Genomic DNA, 27936 nt, shown 5'->3' with positions numbered 1-27936 from the left:
ACATTAAAGTAGGAAACCCAACACATCTTAAAATAAAGGCAGTGACGAAAGTCAATATATAAGATCGTGAGGTGAAAGGCGAGAAGGTAAGATGTATATAATAGGAAACGAAGAACACTTTTACGGGCTCACCATAGCCCGTGCTACTGGAACTTATTATTCTGAGTAGCGAATCTTAAACAACAACAACAAACACTGCAGAGACCCCCGCTCCTGTGCCAGGTAAGTTCACTACGGGCTCACCATAGCCTGTGCTACTTGGAACTTTTTGTTCCCAGTAGCTGAATCTATAACAACAAGGCTGCAGAATGCTGGAGTGCAAAGAGAGAAGTGAAGTAGACAAGAGACAGCAACATAAGAGAAGGGCAGGAAAGAGAGCCAGTAAGGGATAAAGCCAAGTCAGCTCATGTTGGTTAAGATAGTTAGGACATTTAACTATGTACTAATAAAGGCAAGAGTCAACAGCAACAAAGCCACGACCAAGGTTAATGTTGTGCATGTTGTGGATGAGAGCAGGTTCGACAAGACGGCGTCGGTGAAGAGCACGTCAGTAAAGATTGTTTTATAAACAAAACAAAAAAATCTATTGGATGATTAAGAGTCCCCTTTGCTCCCCCGGCTCCCCCTTAGCTTGGGAGCCGGTCGGCCGACCGGTCAGCACGCTGGACTTGTGATCCTGTGGTTCTAAAGCCCCGAAATCATCTCAAGATAACCTCAAGATAACCCCCAACAAGACCAAAGAGAGCAATGTTTGCGTCTGCAGACTTAACACTTCATTCGTGATCTTTTAGTCTGTCATTAAGAGTAGGGTCAGTTTGCCCCAAGTAATGAAGAGAACAAGTGAAACAGGGAATATAATAAACACCAGCAGCATAGAAGCAGGAGGAGCAGTGTCAACCACAATACTACGAAGTGTTAGTTTGTGGAAAGGCGAGTTTTATATCAGGAGAACCAAGGGTATTAGCGAGATTCTTCCCTTCAGATGTGAAGGGAAGGCGCGTCACAGTGTCTAAAGTGTCAGCCGCAGGATTAGGATGGAAGGCGAGAGAAAGACTTGTAAAGAAGAGAAATTTCAGAATCAAGACACTGATGGTGGCACTAATCTTGAGGTTATCTTGAGATGATTTCGGGGCTTTAGTGTCCCCGCGGCCCGGTCCTCGACCAGGCTTCCACCCCCAGGAAGCAGCCCGTGACAGCTGACTAACACCCAGGTACCTATTTTACTGCTAGGTAACAGGGGCATAGGGTGAAAGAAACTCTGCCCATTGTTTCTCGCCGGCGCCCGGGATCGAACCCGGGACCACAGGATCACAAGTCCAGCGTGCTGTCCGCTCGGCCGACCGGCTCCCTAAGAGCATTAGGCAGTGATGCCTAGAGCTCGGGGGAAGACACCTGAACACTTTTCTTAACACCAGAGCGAGGGTACGGAAGGAAATTAATACACACACAGAAAAAGAGAAGCCGGACACGGAAGAAGTTGTGAACATCTACATCTAGTAAAACAAAAAAGAGAATCACATTGCATCTCAGAAATGCACCTCACGTTGCTTGAAGACAGGAGAGCTCAAGGAGACATGATTACCACCTACAAAATTCTAAAAGAAATCGACAAGGTAGATAAATTGTTTAACACGGGGGGTACGCGAACAAAGGAACACAAGTGGAAACTGAGTATCCAAATGAGCCACAGGGACATTAAAAAGAACATTTTTAGTGTCATTAGTTAACAGATGGAATGCATAAGGCAGTTATGTGGTGGAGGCACAGCAGAAAGCAGCCCATAACAGGTGTCTAACTCCCAGGTACCTATTTACTGATAGATAACAAGGGCATCAGGGTGAAAGAAATTCTGCCCATTTTGTTTCCCGCCGGTGCCGGGAATCGAACCCCGGTCCACAGGATTACGTGTCCAGCGTGCTGTTCACTTAGCCACCAGCGCCCTTGTGTGTGTGTGTGTGTGTGTGTGTGTGTGTGTGTGTGTGTGTGTGTGTGTGTATTCACCTAGTTGTTCTTGTGGGGGTTGAGCTCTGCTCTTTCGGCCCGCCTCTCAACTGTCAATCAACTGTAACTAACTACTAAATAACTAATTTATCCCCCTCCCCACACACACACACATACCAGTTAATTGACAGTTGAGAGGCGGGACCAAAGAGCCAAAGCTCAACCAGTACCACTGCCGCCGTCACTACCAGTACCGGTGTCGCTGCTACTACCAGTATCAATTTTGGGAGCCGCTGTGATGCTTAGTACAGTAGTTTTTGACCTTCTTGAGATATCTTGAGATAATTTCGGGGCTTAGCGGCCCCGCGGCTCGGTCCTCAACCAGGCCTCCTTTTTGTTACATACATACATAGCTCGGGCAGCCGGTCGGCCGAGCGGACAGCACACTGGACTTGTGATCCTGTGGTCCCGGGTTCGATCCCGGGCGCCAGCGAGAAACAATGGGCAGAGTTTCTTTCACCCTATGCCCCTGTTACCTAGCAGCAAAATAGGTACCTGGGTGTTAGTCAGCTATCACGGGCTGCTTCCTGGGGGTGGAGACCTGGTCGAGGGCCGGGCCGCGGGGACACTAAAGCCCCGAAATCATCTCAAGATAACCTCAAGATAACCCATCAAGAAGCAGCTCGTAGCAGCTTTCTAACTCCCAGGTACCCTTAAGGGGATTTATACGTCAAACTCGAGAGGCCGGGTTGCATGACATGACCAGCCTGGCCTCGTGACAAGTTCATCAATATAATGACAGTTTTCTTAATCATGTGCATGGCATGACAGCCTGACATAGACACAAACTAGTGCCAGACACGAGGGTGCCACCCTAATATGGACCAGGTTCACAGTGCTGGATACGACATGATAACATGAGAAGGTGACAGAGAAGCCAGAGACAAAGTGGTCCATCGTGGCAGCCAGCCGCTGAGGCATGCAAATAACACCAACATTTTATCAACAAATTAACACTATATAATTAGCTAAAACTTCACGATTCAGATGACTCTTTTTAAACTGTGTTATTTGATTAATATTTGTAATGATTTTACCTATGCAGAAAATTACTGAAGATTACGATGATAATAATACCGAAGATAATGACAATAATTATGACGATGGCGATAATGACGAGATGGCGATAATGGCGAGACGGTGACAATGACGACGGTAATGACACACACATGACGATAACCAATCGAACACAAAGTATGAGCCAACCTATTTTTGGGGCACGAGTTACTAGCCGGAGACGGCGTGAGCGACGGAGGAGGCGCTCGAGTCTCCACTTGTCAACCCGTGGCAGTTTTTGCTGGTAGTCGTAACCCAGGGCACACGGCGCCTCTTATTTGATCAAAATCATGCAACTTCTCAGAAACGCTTCGCTCCCTCCAGGCCTCAACATTCCCCGGACCCCCACATGCTGTACTGGCCGGGAGATAATTGCCCAAATAACTTAACAATACAGACGAGAGGAACCAGCACCAGAGAACCACTCAACACATTACCATCTCACTGATAATATTACCGCGTCTACCCCTAAGCTTACCTCATAATTACTTTATGAACAAGTTCTAAACACAAGACATCCGTGTTCTCGCTCCAGCATAAACATTTCTCGTCGCTTGAAAAAAATATAAGAAAAAGTGGCCAAAACATGTTTTCGAGTAGTTTTTATTGCTGATATGTGCTCGACGAGAATCTATATTAGAGCCGGTGAAGGCGGCGTGACACAGACGGCCAGATATGAGTACATAGAGGACGAGGACCTTAAGAACAAGGATCTGGAGGACAAGGACCTTAAGGACAAGAATCTGGAGGAAGAGGACCTTAAGAACAAGGATCTGGAGGACATGGACCTTAAGGACAAGAATCTGGAGGAAGAGGACCTTAAGGACAAGGATCTGGAGGACATGGACCTTAAGGACAAGAATCTGGAGGAAGAGGACCTTAAGGACAAGGATCTGGAGGACAAGGACCTTAAGGACAAGAATCTGGAGGAAGAGGACCTTAAGAACAAGGATCTGGAGGACATGGACCTTAAGGACAAGAATCTGGAGGAAGAGGACCTTAAGGACAAGAATCTGGAGGAAGAGGACCTTAATATTAAGAATCTGGAGGACGAGGACCTTATGATCAAGAATCTGGAGGAGGAAGACTTGTTAGTCGAGGGCTTGAAAAGAAAGATTGTTGTATAATAGATCGCGGACCTCCAAGACATGTATATTTATTTTTATTTAAACAAACTTAAAATAAAACAAATTATATATATATATATATATATATATATATATATATATATATATATACATATATATATATATATATATATATATATATATATATAAATGACAGTGTCAGACCACGGAGGAAAATTGAAACAGTGACTCCTTCTGAAGATGTATTAATATACGAAAGTACTTAAGGAAATGCCTGTTTCTATTTTCCTCCGTGGTCTGACACTGTCTCATATATATATTTATTTATTTATTTGTGAAGCGGAAACGTCATTTGTAAAGCCAGGAAGACAATTTTCGAGGGCGTGACGAGACAAGCGCTTCCTGAAGGTATTCAACTGAGCAGGGGTAAGTATATTCACGCTCTGGGCATCTTTCTATATCTGGGGCCTTAATTAAAGTCCTTCCATTCATGATAGTAATTAAAAACATAAGAAGTGAACAAGAGTACAAATGGGCTTCTTTTACAGATATTCATAGAACAACGAATTCACTTCCATAACTCGACGTTTCACGACAAACGTCGAATCATCAGTATAACAACTTTTATATACTGTTGCATCAATATAATATCTGATGAACGATCAGTTAACAAGACTACTAATGACAATTATATCCCTAATCCACATTTCCTCCTTATCAATTTGTTTTTGTTTTGAATGAATGTTTTTGAATGTTTTTGCAGACATCTGCAGATAAAACACCACTCTATACCCCAGACAAGTCAAATACTGACTTGGACGAGTCTGAGGATGGATTATGCAGATACAACATCCTCGTAACAAGGGGGGACACTATTCCTCAATATTAACAAAAAGCACTGTACTCATGACTCGAGTCCCCCTCTCCACGCAGGCCAAATAACAATATTTGCCGCTACCGAACCAAAATATCTAACCTAATGGTGTAATAAACAGTTTGTCTAACTAAAGCAGACGTCTCAGCCGACCCACACTGACGCCTCAGCCTACCCACACTAACGCCTCAGCCTACCCACTCTGACGTCTCAGCCTACCCACACTGACGCCAATCACAAACGCTCCAATGCTAACAAAGCCAGAGCACTATTATCACAGCTGCCGTCCTCCACTCCACCGTTGAACGCCCATCATCTGACCTTCTGGTGACAAATCCCAATTAACGGTTCAGAGTTAACGTGAGAAGCGACGCTGGGTTTGGGATATACTGAAGAGATCTGCGTCAGGATTACGTCAGTGTTGCAGTGGATATCACCGGGGTTGCAGTTGGAGTGGGTACTAATGGGGTGAGATGACGGTGGGTGGGAAGGGGGGGGGGCAAGAAGAGTTGTGTGAATGCTGGAAGAGATAGGGGCAGGCGGGGAAGAGGGTCCTGGAAACCCAGCCGAGCCAGACAGTAACGAGCGTCACGTCACGCGCGGCCGACCTTACAACGTCATCCAGGAAATGTGACAAGCAGGACGCTACTGCTGTACCAGAAGCACTGTGACGCAACCCATCACAAAGTGACGAGTTCAACCACAATACGATGCGTTCAAACACAATGTCAGGCATCAAATTACAATGTCACTCTCCCAGACTCAGGACACAACACGGCGAGCTCGGACATAACATGACGTGTGCAGACATAACGTGACGCGGCCAGACACAGTACAGACACAGCCAGAGGTGAACTCCGACAACGCTACAGGCCAGGAAAACCCTGATAAACCTGTAGATACTGCTCTACAATGCCAGATATTAGGCTACGGGCACAGCGTGTGATAGGCCAATGCACCTTCGCGATATAAACCCCGTCAAAAGCACCAGCGCCGCCAGGGTCGTCACCCCCAACCAAGATCCATCCCAAACTTACTCCCGTTGGTTCTCGCCCCAAGCCCAGATCTTCTCAGAGTATCAACAAAGTTTTTTGACGAGGTGACTGGCGTGAAACGACGACAACTGATTTGTATTTTAAATAAGACAAGTTGTAGTATGCCATAATGCAACGCCACACTAACCAACACCTTTAATGAGTCGCTTAGTCACTCACTATTTCTCTATCTCTCACTCACTCTCTCAACACACACACATACACGCGTGCACACTTTGAACAAGGGAGTGCTAGAAGGCGTGCACGTGGTGTTCCTCGCAGATGAGCATAATGACTGGTAGCACTACGTGAGAGGTGGCGCCACGTGTCCCAGGGTGACCTACTAGACGCAGGCGCACTAGGTCGGACGGTGGCATACACCTCACTCATCACAACATTGTCTCCTCAAGTAATGACATTTATTTATTTATATACAAAAAGGTACATTGGGTTTGTGAGAATACATACCATAGTATTTACAATCTTGTAAAGCCACTAGTACGCGCAGCGTTTCGGGCAGGTCCTTAATCTGGACCTTTCAGCGTTTCGGGCAGGTCCGGGCAGGACATAATAGGAAGTAACCTTTTCGCGCCAAATTAAAAACGTGGCTGGCGACGCTGTCACACCCACGTGTATGATAATTAACCATTTGTATTTCTAACAAAACTGCTCACTACATCTATTAATCAGATGCTAAACATTCTTTAATTTAAAAAGCGTTGTGTTCAGTTATTAGAAAATATTAATCAAACAACAACATAAGAATTTTATCTTCTGGTGTCATATAACAATAATTATTGCGGTTTGTTGCACTGTCACGATCATCTTGAAGTGTGGCTCTTATTGAACCAGGATCTCCTCGATACCATAATTATTATCCCTTTAATAATACTTATTACAGGGATAGTGCAATACTTCAAGTGAAATATGAGACAGAATGTACATGTAAAAGCTCTAGTATAATTAAAGCCTAAACTATCATATTAAATTATATCGTTTTATTTCCTTTAAAGAGAGCATTGAATATCACACGTTTAATCCTCAGTCAAAATATCAAGAGTGAACATTAATATCCATAAACACCATTGAACTAGCCACATCCTCGACGTGTTAATAACTTCCCGGGACTAGTTGAGGAGGTCATGGCGGGCGGAGAGGAAGGCCCCACGCTGTCAGGAACTGACACTTCCCTCAAAATTAATTGTGTACTGACATTTCCCTCCCGCGCGGAGCCAAGGGCCTCTTAAATAATAACTAGAGTAATCTAACGCCGGTAATGACAACTCGACTGTATGCACAGTAAACTCGGTTAACTGATATAAATGTGCCACTCTTGTTTGCTTGCTATGAACATTTGGCGATGAATTCACATTTTATTTTGTTATTATCACAGCCATCATTATTTACACTTGTATTGTTGCCATGACCGCTGTGACGCCTCCAGTCAACCCCTAAATGGTTCGCACTACTACACAAAGCACCTGACCTTTGGTTCTAATAAGAATGAAATAAAAATTTTGTTATAATTTTTTTGGTCTAAGATTAATGTTAAAAACATTTCCAAACTTAAAAAATTCCTTTATTTTAGTCGTAATAATAATAATAATAATAATAATAATAATACAAATAATAATAATAATAATAATGGCTAGGCTTGGTATTGGGTGTAAGGACAACCAATTAATGCTGTTATTTTGAGGTTATCTCGAGAGGATTGCAGGGCTTAGCGTCCCCGCGGCCCGGTCCTCGACCAGGCCTCCTTTTTGTTATCCCCCCCCCCCCCAGGAAGTAGCCCGTAGCAGCTGTCTAACTCCGAGGTACCTATTTACTGCTAGGTCAACAGAGGCATCAAGGTGAAAGAAACTCTGCCCGTTTGTTTCCGTCTCCACCGGGGATCGAACCCGGAACCTCAGGGTTCCTAAGGACTACAAATCCTGAGCGCTGTTCACTCAGCTATCAGGACCCTAGTGAAGGGGTGAAGTATACTAGCCGTGACACTAGTATACTTCTAATCTGCAAGTATACTTTACTTCTGCTCTGTGTGTGTATGTGTATCTGCTAGTCAGCAATAGTGATTTGGCGTCAGGGTTATATTGGAGGGTTACAAGGCTACCATAATAGCCTACTGGCCTACATTGGTCCTGAAAATAGTTCAGGACTGAAATAAACTGTGTATACACAGAGAATGGTGTATACACTTGTATACATGTATACATCCTTGTCCAGCAATAATGATACTATTACTGCCACTTCCAACACCATTACTGCCAAACAATGTTATTACCCAGACGTGACCACATACTGTACTTCATAACCCCCACATGACCACATACTGTACAGTACTTCATATCCCCCCCACATGACCTCATACTGTACTTCACAACCCAGACGTGACCACACACTGTACTTCACAACCACACATGACCACATACTGTACTTCACAACCCCCACATGACCACATACTGTACTTCACAACCCCCACATGACCACATACTGTACTTCACAACCCCCCACATGACCACATACTCTACTTCACAACCCCCCACATGGCCACACACTGTACTTCACAACCCAGACAAAGCAGGTAGAAGGCAGCACATCAGTTCAAAAATCAACTAGAAAAAAATCCCCCAGGAATAATATTGGGACCTTTGTCAAGCCACTAGTTTTCTGTCCAGTGGCTTATCATACTTACCAGCATACTGGTACACAGCATACTGGCTCGACACAAGTCGAGCCTGGCCTCGGGCCGGGCTTGGGGAGTAGAAGAACTCCCAGAACCCAATCAACCAGGTATCAACCAGGTATCATACTCATCTCATGTATTCTTCCCTCAGATAAAACTGTTCTACATTTGAATAGTAATACAGTACATCTGTATCATACACCATCACTTCAAAGAGACATCTGCAGTACTATATCCAACCATGGAGTCTTCACTTTAGAAAGGACATATCTGCTTCGGAAAAATTTCAAAGCTAAAAAAAAAGTCATCCCAGAACTAATTCAACTCACATACCAGGAAAGGTTGTGGGCTTTGAACTAATAACATTACAAACCAGACATAATGGGACTAATTCCCATCTAGATCTTTAAAATACTGAACGAATTGAAAAATATAAATTCAGACCACATCTTTAATAGGTCCAATGAAAACTCACAACTCGCAACAGTTTTCAGCTCAATCAGCCACAATGAAGGGCAGACAACGGGGAAATGCATTTTCACCTATAATGTAATAAATCCATAAAATCGTCTATCTGCCAAAGCCATAAATGCAGATCACTAGTAGTACTCCAGTTGAAAAACTAACTGGAAAAAATTCTCAAAAACAACAGTGGGGGACTTTTGCCAACTCACCTGCCTCCTGTCCCTTTTGAAGCCACTAGAGATGGTGGTCCTTGGGTAAATTCAGGTAAATATATCATTCTGAATTTTGTCAGATGCAAAAATGAAATGTAAATGCAAATTGATAGACTTCCATTTGCATATATGCTGGAGGATGACATTACACGCCAACTGTTAAATCTACATAAAAAAGGAAAGAAAAACAATATGGCAGACATGTTTACTTACCTGTAGTGATCGTGGGTGATGTGAATGGAGCTGGGAGGCCTGTATCATGTCGTCCAGGGTATCGTTCAGAGCGTCCAAACTATCTTCACTTTCTTCCTTTTCTTTCTCCGAAACTGACTTTCCAACCTCGTCTGAGTTGCTATCAGATTCAGACAACTGTAAAAAAATAAAAATATAGTACCATATACTGTACAGTATGTATAATACTGTATTCAGTTAGCCAAAAACCATTATACAGTATACCAAAATGAAGTCTTACATTTTATCATTTGTATGACTAGGTTTTATATATAATTTTCAAATAATCGGTACTAAATAAAAAAAAACTTTAAACTGATTAATAATTTCTCTACAGTTTTAATAACTCAAGTCATAACTGACATAACCAATTTTAAAGGTTCGTTCTCCACTACAATACGCTGCTGCCTCTTGACTATACGTATTGTATAGTACATAATGATTGCCTATAAAGCTGCAATAAAAATAAATAATCATAAATCTGGCCCAAATTTTAGTTAGGTATTGAATCACAATACAATCCACAACATTTGTATAGTTATACTGTGGCTTGGTCTTGTGTTAATACCATTATCAGCACACATGGTGCATTTTTATTATTGTCTCATTTTATAAAGGCATAATTAATGAGCTCTCCAGCAGCTTTGATAACAGTTATTCCATTTCATGACAATTACTATAAATATACAGTATATCAAGAACAGCAATATGGTGATGAGACTTGGTCAATATTGTATCTAATAGATTACACAAATTAAAATATATAGATAAAAACTAGTCAATACTCTTGGTTGTATTGGTTGAAAATAGAAATAATACTTAGCTTTTTATTTTAATATATAAATTACCTTTTCATCTAAATTTTAATTTCGTCTCTACATCTTTCATAAAATAAATGCTACATATACTTTAATTAAGTGAGAGTTCTATAAAATAAATATTTTTTTTGTTAAGAAAAAATATTGACAAAAAAGTATTAGTAGTAATGTACCTTCCAAGTTGTCTCTCCAGTCTCGGAGCAATTAAGTCCAACAAACTTAAGTGCCTCGTCAAGGTTGAAATCGAGGTTCAGTTCTGGCACCGTCTCATTAAGTGTGAAGGAAGGAGAGTTTAGGGGTGACACTGGCTCAAACGTCACGTCTCCTCCACTGATTTGGCTCTCAGGTGAGAGTAACTGTTCACCTGCAGGCAAAATAACCAAAGACTTGAATAAATTAATGAAGTAACAGTCTTATATTTCAGCATGATGACCAAACCATACATCAGATAATGAAGAAACGATGACGTTTTGATCCGTCAGAAACTGATCAGGGACCCATACCTGATCAACCAGGAGGCCTGGTCGACGACCGGGCCGCAGGGACGCTAAGCCCCGGAAGCACCTCAAGGTAAGGTAACCTCAAGGACTGTTATCAACATTGTCTTTCCTCCATTTTTTGATGTGTGGTTTGGTTATCATATCCTCAGCCACATTATTTTGACTCATCATCTACATATTCAGTATGTAAAATGCAACAATAAATCATTAATATTGCATATACTGTATGTACTGCAATAAATAAATTTGAATAGATATACAATACAGCAAAGTATTTGAAAGATATTCATATGATAATGAATACAGAATTTGTCATGATGAGTAAACAACCCATTATGAGAATCACTTACAAAATCATAAAAATGTATGACATATTGTGGTTTCTAACACAAATAAGGCTCTCTAACTAAAACAACTTTGCTTTTATCTTAATAAACAATAATGCATGAACATGAAAGCAGATAGAAAACTAGTTCTAATTACAGGCATACAGTACAGTAGTTTCAAATAAATACAATATATCCAGTATTTTATATAAATTTTTAATTAGTGACTATACATGTATACATAAATTATTGTACAAAAACAAGGATATACACATATGCATAAGTTACTTGTCATGATACTTTCATCAAAATTCTCTGGGTCTAGTATTGCAGAGCTCTTCATTTGAAGAAAGTAATATATCACAATAAAATGTCTTGCAATCTTAAAAAAGTCTAAAAATAGATACATGCAGCAAGTCAGCATTTTAAATGTTACATTTTCTAATTAGCTGGATGACTGCACAGTGGCAGTAATACTGCCAGCAAAATGATTAATGTAGCGTCTTCCGATATTGACAGTGAGTCATGTGCTACATCATTTGTGTTTGCAATTACCATTACTTCATTTTTATCTAAGCAAATCTAAGCTAAATTTATCTGTACAGCATTGAATAAATCACAATAACATGGCTGAAAATTAATACCCAACCAATACATAGGAAAAGAATGAGTGATGACATTCCTAACACCAATACTGTATAACTTTCAGTTTTCACCCAGCGAAAGTTTACCCCTTACTACAAGGGAAGAACAAATACTGTAATAATTGAAGCAATAAATAATTAACTACACCATGACCAGTAAATGAAGAGACTGTAAACATTCTATTTTCATATACAGTAGGCCTATGCTGTATTGTGTAAACATAAAATGTACACCCTTCTCAATTGTTAAAAAATGCATGCATTCTAGGATATTTTTGCATATTATTAATATGAAAAAATAACTCAAGCTTACATAATGACAAAAATACAATGTTAATGTTAACAACAATATAACACAACCAATATAATTATTCATAAATCATTAAGTTGTTGAATAATTGCGTAAATCTTGACTGCATTTTTAATTAAATAATTGTAATGAGATGTACAAGAAATTTGAAAACTATGGTTGTATGAAGGAAAAGCTGAACATTACATCTTAACCCTATTAAAAGTCCCCAAAAATAACCCTGGTCTTGGTCTGAGTTTTCAGATCAATATCACTTAAAGTAACATTACTTTAAATAAATATTTTGTACAATTACAAATTAATTTTCCGTTGTTGGAAAGAGGAAGCCCGTACTTAGACTTGTATCAAGGCCACCCCAGGTTGAATTACCAACCTTCCCCAGGATTCAACCCACAACACCTGTCTAACTCCTAGGTAATTATTCAATGCTAGGTGAGCACAGGCATCAGGTGAAAGAAACCATGCTCAATTCCGTTCTGCTTAGGGATTGAAACTGCAATCCTCAAGTGTGAGTTGAGAACACAGACCACCGTACTACAAGGCCCATCAATGCTTCAAGTTTACACTCAATATTTGTAACATAAGATTCAAGTAAACATATATATCTAAGACAACTTTTTAATTTAACAATTGCATTACCATGTGCTGTATTTATCTTTTCATATCTATATACAATATCAGCAATAGCCATGAACTTTATCTACCACATCTGACAAAATATACCATACAATATTTTTAACAGGGTTTGGTGAGTTATAACAAATGGACGGATAATAATATAAATCAACAGAATTTCACTTAGAATTTCAATGTAGATATATTCAGTTACAGCATAGCTCTCTACCTTCAAATTTACATTTTTCTGAGGTTTTCTTTAACAGAAATATTATACTTGTCCACAAATAGCATTATCAAAAGTTAATTATGGTGCATTATAATTACATTAGCTAACTATATTATAAAATGATCTAATTCTTTATATTTAGCCAATACACAATGCTTAGATTAAATCTGAATGGTGATGAGCGGCAAGAAACATAACAAAACAAGTCGTACAAAAAATGACTTTGTCAATTTAATCCACTTGGGGATAAAAATAGAACATTAATCTATTAAATATTTCTCATCAAAGCAAGAGTATTTTACCACGACATATGATCTCTTTCAAATCATTATTTGCTCTATTTTCTAAATTATCTTGAAGCAATAATGGTTTTGGGAGATTATATTTATAGACAGGACCGACTGACACTGTGACTGCTATACAATACTGTATTTTCCTGTCTGGCCCAGACATGGGGGAAAAGTCACTAATATGTGAGAGGAAATGCAAAAATTTCAAGACTTTTTTTGCCATAAATTAATATCACAAAAATAGTAATCAATAAGAATAATTTACATTTAATGGGTGGTCTGTTGAGTGATTGTTGCCATGGCTGAGGGTGGTGTGTTGGGTGATTGTTGCCATGGCTGAGGGTGGTGTGTTGGGTGATTGTTGCCATGGTTAAGTGCTGTGTTGATTGATTGTTCACAGACTGAGGGTGGTGTGTTGGGTGATTGTTGCCATGGCTGAGGGTGGTGTGCTGAGTGATTGTTGCCATGGTTAAGTGCTGTGTTGATTGATTGTTCACAGACTGAGGGTGGTGTGTTGGGTGATTGTTGCCAAGGCTGAGGTTGGTGTGTTGAGCGATTGTTGCCATGGCCGAGGGTGGTGTATTGATTGTTGCCATGGCCGAGGGTGGTGTGTTGAGCGATTGTTGCCATGGCTGAGGGTGGTGTATTGATTGTTGCCATGGCTAAGGGTGGAGTGTTGGGAGAGTGTTCACAGCCTGAGGGTGGAGTGTTGGGTGAGTGTTCACAGCCTAAGGGTAGAGTGTTGGGTGAGTGTTCACAGCCTAAGGGTGGAGTGTCGGGTGAGTGTTCACAGCCTGAGGGTGGAGTGTCGGGTGAGTGTTCACAGCCTGAGGGTGGAGTGTCGGGTGAGTGTTCACAGCCTGAGGGTGGAGTGTCGGGTGAGTGTTCACAGCCTGAGGGTGGAGTGTCGGGTGAGTGTTCACAGCCTGAGGGTGGAGTGTCGGGTGAGTGTTCACAGCCTGAGGGTGGAGTGTTGGGTGAGTGTTCACAGCTTGAGGGTGGGGTCTTGGGTGAGTGTTCACAGCCTGAGGGTGGAGTGTTGGGTGAGTGTTCACAGCTTGAGGGTGGGGTCTTGGGTGAGTGTTCACAGCCTGAGGGTGGAGTGTTGGGTGAGTGTTCACAGCCTGAGGGTGGGGTGTTGGGTGAGTGTTCACAGCCTGAGGGTGGAGTGTTGGGTGAGTGTTCACAGCCTGAGGGTGGGGTGTTGGGTGAGTGTTCACAGCTTGAGGGTGGGGTCTTGGGTGAGTGTTCACAGCCTGAGGGTGGAGTGTTGGGTGAGTGTTCACAGCTTGAGGGTGGGGTGTTGGGTGAGTGTTCACAGCCTGAGGGTGGGGTGTTGGGTGAGTGTTCACAGCTTGAGGGTGGGGTGTTGGGTGAGTGTTCACAGCCTGAGGGTGGGGTGTTGGGTGAGTGTTCACAGCTTGAGGGTGGGGTCTTGGGTGAGTGTTCACAGCCTGAGGGTGGGGTCTTGGGTGAGTGTTCACAGCCTGAGGGTGGGGTCTTGGGTGAGTGTTCACAGCCTGAGGGTGGGGTGTTGGGTGAGTGTTCAAATGAGAGGTGTGTCAAGTCATCATGACTGATCACTGTACGCATGGATGACACACACAGCAAGTGACACCCTTTAATACATGGGTAAGCAAGTACTGTAGCATGAAGGAGAGGATTCCCCCCCCCCCCCATTGTGCACTGTCAAGAATAATATCCTTAACATAAAACAGTTTGAAAACAAAATACTGAAGTATTAATTTAATTACCCCCAAAACACTCCAAACACCACTAAAAACACACCACTCAAAAACTGTCATTAATCATTAATTTGCACACCAAGTAAAATACAGCCCAAAAACTGGTCGATAAAAATATGATACAATTTACAATTGAATAACAAAGGACAATGGCTAAATAATATATTCTTCAAATTTATGTAAAAATTCAATAATAATGATGTATTAATTGAATTATGATTTTTCATCTAATCATGAATTGGCAAATTACAGCATATTGTGATGATATTTGGTCTGCTATTATTATATTACCTGAGAATATTCTTCCTCATATAACTGTAATAATAACTTAACCCAAAACAGTTAATATCAAACCTTTAACTCAAATTTGCTGTCTCTTCAACATATAAATTTAATAAACACAAAATTTTCTTTTACCACTCATTATTCATATTTTCCAAGTTCTCCAAACTGGGCAAATTCACTTATTCATGTTGTTTGCTAACTTTATAATTCTAATGCTATACAGATTCTTTATAACAAATCTGCACTAGCAATATTTAAAACTATACAAATTCTAAATACATTACCTGTATGTATTACTTGTATAATTAATCACACTGCCCCTTTTATTCCTGTAATTATAAAAACATGCACATCTCCTGAGCCAGGTGAGTACGACGGGCTCACCATAGCCCGTGTTGCTTGGAACATTTTGTTCAGAGTACCTGAATCTAAAATAACAAACAACATGTATATAAAAACATTGGAATATAACAGTTTGCTGCTAAGATCATTACTATAACAAATATATTGCAGCTATGGAATGAACTTGTAGGAAACTTTGCCTAGTGTACTACCTTTCCTCAATAGTAGTTATGAAAAAAAATAAATATATAAAATAAATATACAGTATAAGACATTTGAGTAAGTGAGAGCCCACCACCCATAAGCCAGCAACATTAGTGTGCCTCCTGCCAGCTTGGGTCTACCTGGACCTCCCTCACCACACCATCAATGGCCCCAATATGATTAATGATTCTATTCTCAAAGCACAACACGACCAAAATCTTTTCCACATAAACTAAAAGTCGTTACTGGCCACATACGAGTTTCATTTCTATACATATACAGTAAATTGTAACATGAACATTTATAGAAATATGTACAATATTAAATCATATAATTTTTGATGCATTAATTTAACGCATTACATAAATCAAATATTTTAATTAAAAAATCAAAAGAAAATGAGGCAACCTTATTTTTTTTTTACCAGAAATTAACTATAGCACAGTATTTATATTTAAGAATTTCCTTGGTGTCCATGGGCAGATATTATCTAAGGTAATTCCAGCTACTGTATTATACCAAGTGATAAAATGTCAAACCACTGAGCATTCATCCTAAATACTGAAAACATTATTTATGTAACACTTACACAGTATACATCCTTCAGCTTCTTCACTCAAATTTCAAGGTTATTATTACTGTATTTTATTTACTTCTGCAAAGACAATTTATTTACTTATGCAAAGTAGTTTTGCACACAATGTCCTTCACAAATTGACGTGCACAAGAGAAGTTGTTGATATAGCAGTTCCAATGAAACTCTTTGTTTCACACATTTCACTATATTTTGAATATAATTTTTTATGATCAAAGGGTTTTAATGCAACTAAGCAGCAGCCACTAGGATCACTATCTCACTACTCTCATCTCACTGTTCATCACTGTAAATAAGAACCATCAGCTTGGCATGATCACACTACCAACACCACTACAACTGAACACATCTATTCTACAACACTGTTGGAGCAACAACTGGGAAGGACTAGCACCAGACAGGTGGTAGGCTATCAGCCACCCCGCCAATATGGCTGCGCACCGAACAGGAAACTTGGCCAAATGGTGTAACAAAGACCCTCCTCCTCCAGCAGTTGGGGGGTACTACACTTTTGAGGGGGGTGGGGAGTTTAGAGGGAGGCCAGCTGGGGGGGGGGGGTGAATACCATGAAGGGTTAGTCCCACAAGGGGTTGACTAACGCCAGCCGGATATCCCATCGCACAATGCTGCCGCCAATATCCCGCTGGGACGCCCCAAACGCTACCCCCCAGCAATCATCATGTGCCGCCAACTGGGCAACCCCAAACTACGTTTTCTCTTACACAAATCAAATTATAATTAAAAATTTCTGATATTGTTCAATCGGTAGTTTTTCATGCATAAGCTCCACAAGTACCCAAGTATCTTTAATACTGTTACACTTACAACTTATCCTTACACAAGCAGCACACGATCATCATACAGATGGCAACCCAACCCACATTGTTCAACGTAGCGGCAGACATTCAATAGCTGTGACTTTGACAGGTGAGATTAATGAAAGCCAATTTTCATAATTCGACAAGGTAGGAAATATCTCCTGCTGAGTGTACCTAACTTTAAGAGAGGACTATGGACAGAGGCTGACTTACACAGTCATGGAGTACCTCCCATCATCTCCCACCATAATCTTCAAAAGTCCAATTGTCTCACGCAGCTCAGTCGGGTCCGCCTCCCTAAAGCTCGATTAGCCCCTATATGGTAGGCAACTATAGCCCCCTCTCAAAGGGCTGGCCACCTTTCAGACATTGTAATGGACAAACTCTGCCAGCACTTATAATATACAGTACATATTTTGTATATAATTTAATTATACATTAACTACCCCAATGTTTCTACTGTTATAAATATTTCATATAAAAATAAGTATTAAATTAAAACACCACATAAAAAAATTACTTAAAAAAAAAAAAAAAAGAGTAAATTTGAAGCTCTCCATCAAAGATCCATTCAGAGTTCCTTGGCCTTTGAATCTCTTCTCTTAGCTTTAAATACATTCTCAAACACAAATGATCATGAAACCAACAGTTTTCAGGTAAGCCTGGTAATGTATTTGGGCCTCCTGACCCTATAACAGGTTGTTTTTGCTTATTAAAGTGTAACACCATTAATGAGTGCACCACTAACACCGTAAATGGAATATTTTCTTGCTAAAAAATAAAATTATTTACTTGTTTCCTCTTTTAATAAACTTGTGTTTATTTTAATGAGTCATTGCTTTTAACTATAAAGGGAATACCTGTACAGGGTAATTTATTTTATTTAACCCATTTTAGTTTGAAACATTTATTCCAATATTTCAGAGTTATTTAACCAATCTAGCTTAATTATTTTAATTTAAGAGATCCAAGATTTAGTTATTAAGAGTAGTTAATGGACCAGAAAGAACTTTCAGCAAATTGATATTGATATTTAATTACTATTAAATTTTCAAAATACAATACTGTACATGCAATTAAAGAGGCTAAATTTACTCATTAGCAATACATATGACACAGAAAATAACAATAAGAGGTTAACAGTACATTTCTGAGGGTGAAATTGATAGTGGTATGGTATTGTGTATGTTCCATTATATCACCATCAGGGTACGAGCCCCACCAGGGTAATTAATCCAACAACAGGTCAAGGTACCCTCCGCAGCCCCACCAGTTTACCTGCCCCCACCATCCCCCCCCCCACTCTGCTTCCCAGGCAACACTACCAACACATCATTCATATTACATATTAATATACAGTATAAAAATAATTTTGTTCTCACTTATCTGCCTTAATCATCATATTGAGTACTTTAATATTACTATAATAGGTCTACACTGTATTAGTATATTCTGGCTGTTTCTTTCCTCATATACAGTATTATAAATCCTACTTAGAACAACCACAATTTCCATTCAGCTATCCCATATCTTAAGAGTGGAAAGTAACATCTGCTGCTAGATATTTTACCTATCTAACTACTAAAAGCTACTGTAAATATATTTACAGTATTAATATATCACTACAGTACATGTACATTTTCATCATACGGATACTTTCCTGCCATACAGCTCATATGCTAATTTGTCATGTGTGAATAACAAAAAATTACCATTTACAAACTTGAATGCCATACTGAGTATGATTTTTGTGTAATAATTTATCACTTGTGTATTTCAATTCACAAAATAGTTTTTCTAATAATATTGTACTATATATAAATAATTAAAAAGCTAAATCCTCTTAAAATATGTCTACATCCTGGAAATTTATTTCACTGCAGAACAGTCAATAAAATGTATACAAATCAGACAACAGCAATCTGCAAGTATGACAGTAATCCCTGTCAACCTTGAGAATAAAAACTTAATATCCCTGCCCCTATCCAACCCAGGTCCTTTAATCTTAATCCTTTGTATTCTTAAATTCCCCTAATGCATATTATCATCTATATGTCACAATCATCTACATGCCAGATGCTCCCTCTATCAGTTTGTGACTATGGGTACTGGATTCATAGCCCCTGTGCCCATCCCTCCAAGCTGCCCACACCTGTCATCCAACCCAATCTTCTCCTGGTTGATACCTGGTTGATGGGGTTCTGGGAGTTCTTCTACTCCCCAAGCTCGGCCTGAGGCCAGGCTTGACTTGTGAGAGTTTGGTCCACTAGGCTGTTGCTTAGAGTGGCCCGCAGGGCCACATTAAGGGCTCCATTAAGGGCTTCATTCTCCATTAAGGGCTTCATTCTCCATTAAGGGCTTCATTAATACAACATCCCAAACCATTCATACTTTGCTTTCTCTGGTTTCAAATGTAGGGAACTTAAAACCAAGTTAAAGAAGCAAAAATATACAAAGAAAAGGAGGTAACACTTTGACATACAACAGGATTAATTTAAAGTTTGTCTAAAGGATCACAGCACCTAACTAACCTACCCTATTCATACACCACAACAAGAGTTGTGTGTGCATTAAGAACACTCAAAATTTTTAATTTAAGCAAACTAATACATTTTTCTTCACTTCAAATTGTCTGACACAGGGGGGCATTGTTATACATAATTATATGCTAGGATGTTAACTGGAGGCCTTGTGATTTAATGCTGACTCACACCTCATTCACCAAGACACACACACACACACACACACACACGAGACAAGCTGAAAATGTGTGTATTACATTAACAGTATTTAATGACAGAGCATAAAGAATTGTTTCATTACATTACATAATTATACTGTAATAGAAAATGTTCCCATTAAAACATCGCTCTTAAGCAGATGATGAGTCACAATAAAGTGGCTGAAGATATGATGTCAAAACCACACATCAGAAAATGAAGAAACGACAACATTTCTGACCATCCTGGACACATTATCAAGTCACATAATTACATGACCTGATAATGGTGCAGGACAGACCAAAACATCGTCATTCTTCACTTTATTATGTGCAGGTTGGACATCACATCATACTTAAGTTTATCAAACAGTCAAACAACTAAAACTATATATCATATGGATAAAACATTGCAAACTGTAGTCATGCTAAAAGTTCTAGATTAAATTTATTTAAACATTAATTAGTAAAAATATCCAGCCTCTGTGTAGCCACTGGTGAAGTGAAACCACTTTTAAAGCAGTATAATACGCTGGTTGGCATTTTTCCTCGGGTATGTTGCTGATTAACAGGATTTAAGGTTAGCTGTTGCTATTTTTTTTGGTACCTTGCTTCTCAGAATCAAAACAATAGTCAGCTTGATCTAAAGGAATCTGCCTTTGGGGGTTTTGTTCTTGTGACAACAGAAAATTGCCATTATCTTTTAGTAAAAAAATTTGCAGTGAATACCCATTCTTCTGAACCCGATTTATATGTATCCCCTCTGTATTTTACTGTAAAAACTTTTTTATTATTATATACCACACAATGATATGATGTAATCTCTCATATCAGAGAAAGAGAGACAGAAGAAAAGCAAAAGTGAGTGAGAGTGAAAGAGAAAATTGTATCATAACATCAATTATTTGTACCATTCTAATATCTTTTTATGTATAGTATTTAGCTGCATCTATTATCTAATTATAAAAATACCTAGCTAATAAGGTATTTCTGTATATATAAACTAGCTTTAATATTGCCATTGTATTCTTCCTTTCCTTTTCATTGAAACAACAAGAGACCCAAGGAAAGCAAGTTTCCTTTACCTTAGTGTAACCTTAGTGTAACTATCCATAGGGAAAATGCCTGCTGCATTCTTGGTCCCTGCCCAAAGTCTGAGGATCCACAAGAACTCTTCAACCTGCAATATATCTAACTGTGCTCCATTTTTTGTAATTAATCCTGTTTTGTATACAATAATCTAAATCTATAAGAGAAAGTCTGTTTGAAAGTCCAAAGTTGGAGGGCCGATGCTTGGCACTAGTCACACACACAATGTTGCAGGGGGGAATGGGCAGGGGGGCTGCAGGATGGACATAGGCTGGTCAAAGTCACCTGAATTCAAGAGGGAAAAGCATGCTTGGGGTCTCATTTTGACTTCCATGATGATTTTTGGCACTATCTGAGGCTACCTACCTAAATATTTTGAAAAAAAAAATCCAAAACAAATATTTTTCTTATACTGTAGTAATATATACAGGTACATACACTATTATTCACTGATTTTGGGGAATCAACATAAATATTCTGATATTCATACTTTGGCTGAAGTAGCATAAAACAGACACTCCTCCCACAGCTTCAAAGGTTTTCTCAAACCCTGTCCCTTTCTCAAAGCAAATGGGTAACAATTATATTTTTTTAATATTTCACACCATTAGGCTGCAAACAGACAGAATGAGAAAGAAACTGACATACAGACAGATACAGTGACATATAGAAACAGAGACAGATAGGCTTGCAGAGAGACTGGGTTGGCCAGAGCCAAAAAGAGAAAGGAAGAAAACCAGACAACACACAGAGACAGAGATATGGACAGAAGGAAGGAGACAGGTAGAGAGAGAGGGGGGGGGGGAAATTGGGGAGGCGTCTGGAAGAAAGGGTTATAAGAGGCAAGAAGTGTCAAAGGGGGAAAAGGGCAGAGTGAGGGATGAGAAGTGGAGAGGGTGGGAGAGGGGGGGGGGGGGAGAGGATAAGAGAGGCTAGGGAGAAAAAGTTGGAATGTATATATATTATATTATATACATTTTTTAGCAGAACTGTCTTATTTGGACTAGTAAGTAAGGCTTATTGCTTCTGATTAACAAGTTTTTAGATTATATAAATGTTGTAATACATTATGATACTGATATATTTGAATGGTTACTTAAGTTGTTATTTAATATCTGCTAAAGATTACAAAAGGTATCTATGTTAGTTTTGGTTCAAAATATACAAGACATACACCATAAGTGTTGAACTGAATATATTTATCAACTTCAACAGTGAGGTAACCTTCAGGGAAATTAATGATCACTACAACACCCAAGCAAGTTCCCATCTATCATGATAGGGAATATCCAGCTGAAATAGTGTAGTACATATATGAGTACAGTCTATACTGGAGGCAAGGACAATACAAGCAAAAAAATTTAAAAATGCCCCCAATTAAGATAAGAGGCTGGTTACTACAGTACTTTTAAGACATGTGAATTCTAAGCCTAGTCAGTACTCACTAAAACTCTACAGGTTAACAAGTATAGTTTTCTGTACAGAACATAAACATCATCCTTGGATGAGTCTTCTTTTCTGGTTCCTTTCACTTTCTACAGAAGAATGAATGAAACGAATGCTAATTTTACAACGACAAACTGAATTTGCCTCTGTCATGCTATAGAGTCAAGTCATTTTACAACCATGATTCCAGAGCCAAGTCGATGAACCCATCACCACCTTTAAATTCCAAGTGATTGTCAGTGGTAATCAGATAAAAAAAAAACTCATGTCATATCTATTTACAGATTATCATTATCAGTAGTAGAACAGTACTGTATTATAATTAAGGCAAATAAATTAATCTACTAAAAGTGTACCTCACAAAAAACAATGTAAGAATGGAAATTAATATATTAAGTCTAACAACGATATTTTAATGGAATTCAGTAAATATAATAGCTATGAAACTTGTAATAGGGTCTGATATATTTTGGCAAAGCATTTATTAGTTATTAATTATTTTGGTCATATTTTCAAGTGGCTACTTCAGAGAGTTGTTCCACTCTCAAAGCCTGGCCTTAAATCCAATATGAAATGTTACAAAATAGAATCCGAGTGTCAGAGATCAGTGAAGTAACACACGATCTCCTGGAGAAGGCATGACCTGGCATACAGTGACTGTCACATTCTTTCCCAGACACCATCACAGTATCAACAGCTATAGTATTGAACTCCTAGCAACACATCACAGATGACATCATACCCTCCCTTCACACAACTACTAATGCACTGTAGTCTACTTGTATCCTATTTCAATAAAAAGATGATCATCTAAAACATATACACATATAAAACATTTGTATAAACAGCCATGGCATTGAAAGCATATTGTGATTATGACTGCAAAATAATAAAACTTTATACAACAGGCAAAACTATCCTATAACTAAAAGACTAAACTACATAAATAATAGCCTGTTTACTCTTTTAAAAAATATAAAAAACATATGAATATAATTTCTGTAAACACATGATCGAAACAGACCCTGAAATCTTGACCTACTAAGGCCTTCCGGAAACAACCTTGAACATTACATCGCAGTTTATTCACATGCCCTCAATTCTGTGGCAATTTATTTTACAAACCAAAGATTGTCCTTTTTAAATTCTTCAAATATTTATTTCTTTATACTGCTCATTTTATGTTTGTTATATGAGATTAATGTAATATTACTACACTTGTTGACACTGTGGTGATGATGTAGGAGCCGAGCCCCACCATGACAAGGAAGAGCAAGGATGACAATTCAGGGAGTGGTATCCAAAATATTGGTGACTTGTCAATTTGAGCGAGGACTGAGCGTAACACCGGTGGCACACACACAGTGATTTGCTGAAACAGTGACTTGTACAACCTTTGGTGACTCATTAGCTTCTTGCATTATGATAATTTGCTTGTATATTTAGAAGAAATTTTATAGGCACAAAATTATATTGTTTAATACTTTTATTACATTGTAAGTAACATATTACCTTCCCATATATTTCTTAAGAATATAAGCAGCTTACAGTATGTTTAAAATAATATTGTCAGTAATTTAGTATTTTTTGTACAAATGTATAGCATTCCATTTTGTAGCCATATTCATGTAATCAGCTCTAAAATAATAAGAACAGGATATGTGGCAACAGCATTAAGTTCTCTCCACAATTACCAAAATATAATAGATACTTTTACCTTATAAATTTATATGTTGTGTATTATCTAATCCATATAAACAGTATTCTTTATGACTGAACACATAGTTGCAAAGAAATGTAACAAAACAAATTTATTCAACGTTTACATTCCTTAACTTTAACATCTGACCTTTATTTTTAACTCAAATCACAATCACTCTCATTCACTGTAAGAGCCATTATATAAAATTGTATTGTGGAGTAAAGTCAATGCAATGTTTTCATCTCAGCATTCAGAGACTGAAGTGAGATCATTTTATCTGGTCAACTTCCAATGGCTGGCCCCCTGATTATCATAAATTAATCTAAACCAAGAAGCAAGAGTACAAACTTGGCCAATGTATATAATGCAATGTGGCAATCATATAAACATGGATGATTATAGCTTGTATACTGGTATATACAGTGACCCAATGCTGGTTTGGTAGCAACCCTATTATTTGTATACAGCTGCCAACAACACCCTTTCTGGAATTATTTCTTTTGTAAGAATTTATATATCTACATAGAAAAATTGCTCAGCTAAATGCAAAACCTCCTATTACATAATATACCTTCATTAAAGAATTTATTGCTCTTTACCAGGAAAATTCATAATTTTGTACACTATTTGTAATTACGTGTACAATACTCATCCAAATAGACAATTGTCAACATTCCTGCAGATTATAATTAAAATCATTTAATGATAATGATTTATCATTATCTGCAAGATGAACACCTCTATTAATAGTAATTCCAGTTCCCAGAATAGCAGGATTACAGAAAGGACTCATGACCATGATTCTATAGAAGACATTGTGTGTCCCATAGGTACATCTGCAGTTGGGAATAAAGGCGACCTGGTCAGGAGGTCAAGAAGGATAAGAGGACTGGACCCAGATTAGCAGCCTCATTAGACGTTGAGATGTAAGTCTGAGATGTAATCACACACTCAGACCTTAACAAAGCACTCAGGAGAGTGTGAAAGGCTTGGTGTAAATTTTTTACATAAATTTCACAAATACACAAGTGTGGGTTATAATCCTATATTAAAATCATTGCATGATTTGATTTACAAAACATCTTTTCCAGCATATTAATTCTTGTCCTAAAACTTGCATACTCAAAGTTCAGCAATACAGTTGTGATTTTAGAAAGTAATATTTATATCACGCCATAAATAATTTACTGATTTTTAACAAAAATTACCAGAAAAAAAGAACAAATCATTAAATCCACTGACCCTTTTCTTGTGGAATGAACAACTGTAAACACTGCTTTTATATGCCCTAACCCAAACACTTCCCACACTGGAATCTACATTTACCAAAAATGATTACCTACAAACATAACAAATTCCACTAAAAATGTTATAGATATCCTGGGTTCAGATACAGTAATGATAATCCCCTTCGTACAATTACTGCTCTAGAAAACATTGCCTTCATACAATTACTGCTCTAGGAAACATTACCTTCATACAATTACTGCTCTAGAAAACATTGCCTTCACACAATTACTGCTCTAGAAAACATTGCCTTCACACAATTACTGCTCTAGAAAACATTGCCTTCACACAATTACTGCTCTAGAAAACATTGCCTTCACACAATTACTGCTCTAGAAAACATTGCCTTCACACAATTACTGCTCTAGAAAACATTGCCTTCACACAATTACTGCTCTAGATAATATTGCCTTCATACAATTACCACTGCAAATGCAGCAGACTCACTCATTCATTTTTGCTTTACTATCCTGATCTCATCAATTTAGAGTAGCTCTTAGCAGTACCTATGGTAGTATTTACTATTAGTCAGATAATCTCAATATTGACCATAAAGTAATCTATGTCGCTCACACTAGCCTCCCCACCTCCCTCTCACTGTTTACCATTAAACCCCTCCCCAATCTTTTTTTTGTAAATTAATACGGTAACACTCTCTCTCTAACTGCTTTTAAACTAGTAACTGTCTTTCCCTCTTCCTCCACTTCCATTTTCTCTCCTTATTTTTAAAATACATTACCAAAACATACAAAATTATCTTCAATCATGACTTTAAAGGAAAACAATTCTTAACATTTTAGCATGTGGTTGAAGGCCATCACATTGTCCACTGGTCTATGGATTAACATTTCACATGGAAACCATTTAGGGCTTCAACAGATCTCAATTTTAGTTAATTCAACTTAAGAAACAGCAAAGAATATCATAAAGAATTCAGATAACACCTGAATGAGACAACACAACATTTTCAGTCACCCAGACCAAAAGCATAAATGTTGCCAAAGGCCATGATCTCATAAACATGCAATGTGGTTTCAGTAAAATTATAAATTTAGGAGTTTTAAACTACAATATATTATATAACTAATCATTTAAAATATAGTGTAAAAAGCATAAATATTACACTTAATACAGCCTTATTGGGTTACCATACGATCTAGCAAGTTATATATTTGGTCCTATAAGAGTTCAATCTCATTTAGAGCCCCATTCAAGTTCTTTGTTCTCTGGTGGGCTGTTAAATGTGAGGGAATGCACAATGACAGACATATCCAACAGAAAGCAATAAGGTCCAAAAAGAGCATTACAAGTACAAAATCTCACCTTTAAGGCATTAAATTATATAATCTTCTGGTTTTGAGACCCTACCAAGCACCTTTGGCAAGTCATGAAAAAATGTGCACCAAAAAAGTGAACTAATCTGCATGTTTAAGACAGCAAGGAGCACCCTAGCCCTTCGAACACAAGCCCTGCCTTGGAGCCATTGTGGCCTCTCTTGGCTGCCAGGCTTGTACTCAAGTTAACCTCTGACATCAAAATGCCATGCTCACCAAGTCCCCGATACATAGATCTTATCAGCAAAATTGAGCAAAACCACAAGACCATTTTTCCACCAATGAATTTAATAGCCAATCAGAATACTCAAAAATTTAGATACTGTATATTAAAATTCTTGATGATAAGTTGAGCAAACCAAGAATGAGAAGAAAAGATAACTAGTACAAAGAGTAGGTAAAATTATCCGAGCTTAGCCCAAGCAACACCCTGCTGCGAGGCTGATGTCTCTCCCCATGCCTCGCTCATCGGCAAACCCCTGGCTAGATCAGTTATTAAATGTGACCATATTGGTGATTAACACCCAACAAACATTTAAGAATAAGGTATACAATATTGTAATGCAATTAATTGTTGTCATATAATTACTGAGCTCTTATTAAAGATAATACAATTTGTGTATGTTTTTTATTAATATTATCCCTCAGTACTTAATAATAATATTTAACTACAGTACAGTATAGCATAAACACTACAGCATTTAGAAGGATATATAAGCTATCAACAAAATTATCTAAACTACAATACTTTATATATATATATATATATATATATATATATATATATATATATATATATATATATATATATATATATATATATATATATATTTATTTATTTATTTATGAAAATCAGAAACAACATTATAAACACTGTCTCCTTTAATTAATTTGCAATATTGCCAAAGAGCACAGTGCTCTTGGAGATTTTAGATATGATTACATTGAAAATATTATAATGACATAATGCCTCCATCCCCTAAGACATATT

General features: G+C 38.3%; 1 protein-coding gene across 26 annotated transcripts in view; it reads right to left on the bottom strand.

Moving 5' to 3' along the window:
* cnc (NFE2 like bZIP transcription factor cap-n-collar) overlaps positions 1-27936 on the bottom strand; it is a 649104-nt gene that overhangs the window by 542854 nt on the left and 78314 nt on the right. For all 26 annotated transcript variants that reach the window (XM_069316304.1, XM_069316302.1, XM_069316309.1 and 23 more), the window contains 2 exons: positions 10639-10829; positions 9630-9785 (listed from right to left, as the gene is read on the bottom strand). In XM_069316304.1, coding sequence (XP_069172405.1) covers positions 9630-9785; positions 10639-10829 — 347 coding nt within the window. The remainder of the gene's footprint in view (positions 1-9629; positions 9786-10638; positions 10830-27936) is intronic.

The sequence above is a fragment of the Procambarus clarkii genome, chromosome 83 (genome assembly GCF_040958095.1).
Source record: "Procambarus clarkii isolate CNS0578487 chromosome 83, FALCON_Pclarkii_2.0, whole genome shotgun sequence".
Taxonomy (NCBI): domain Eukaryota; kingdom Metazoa; phylum Arthropoda; class Malacostraca; order Decapoda; family Cambaridae; genus Procambarus; species Procambarus clarkii.
Note: the sequence above shows the minus strand (reverse complement) of the source record. Positions and strands in the feature narration are given on the sequence as shown.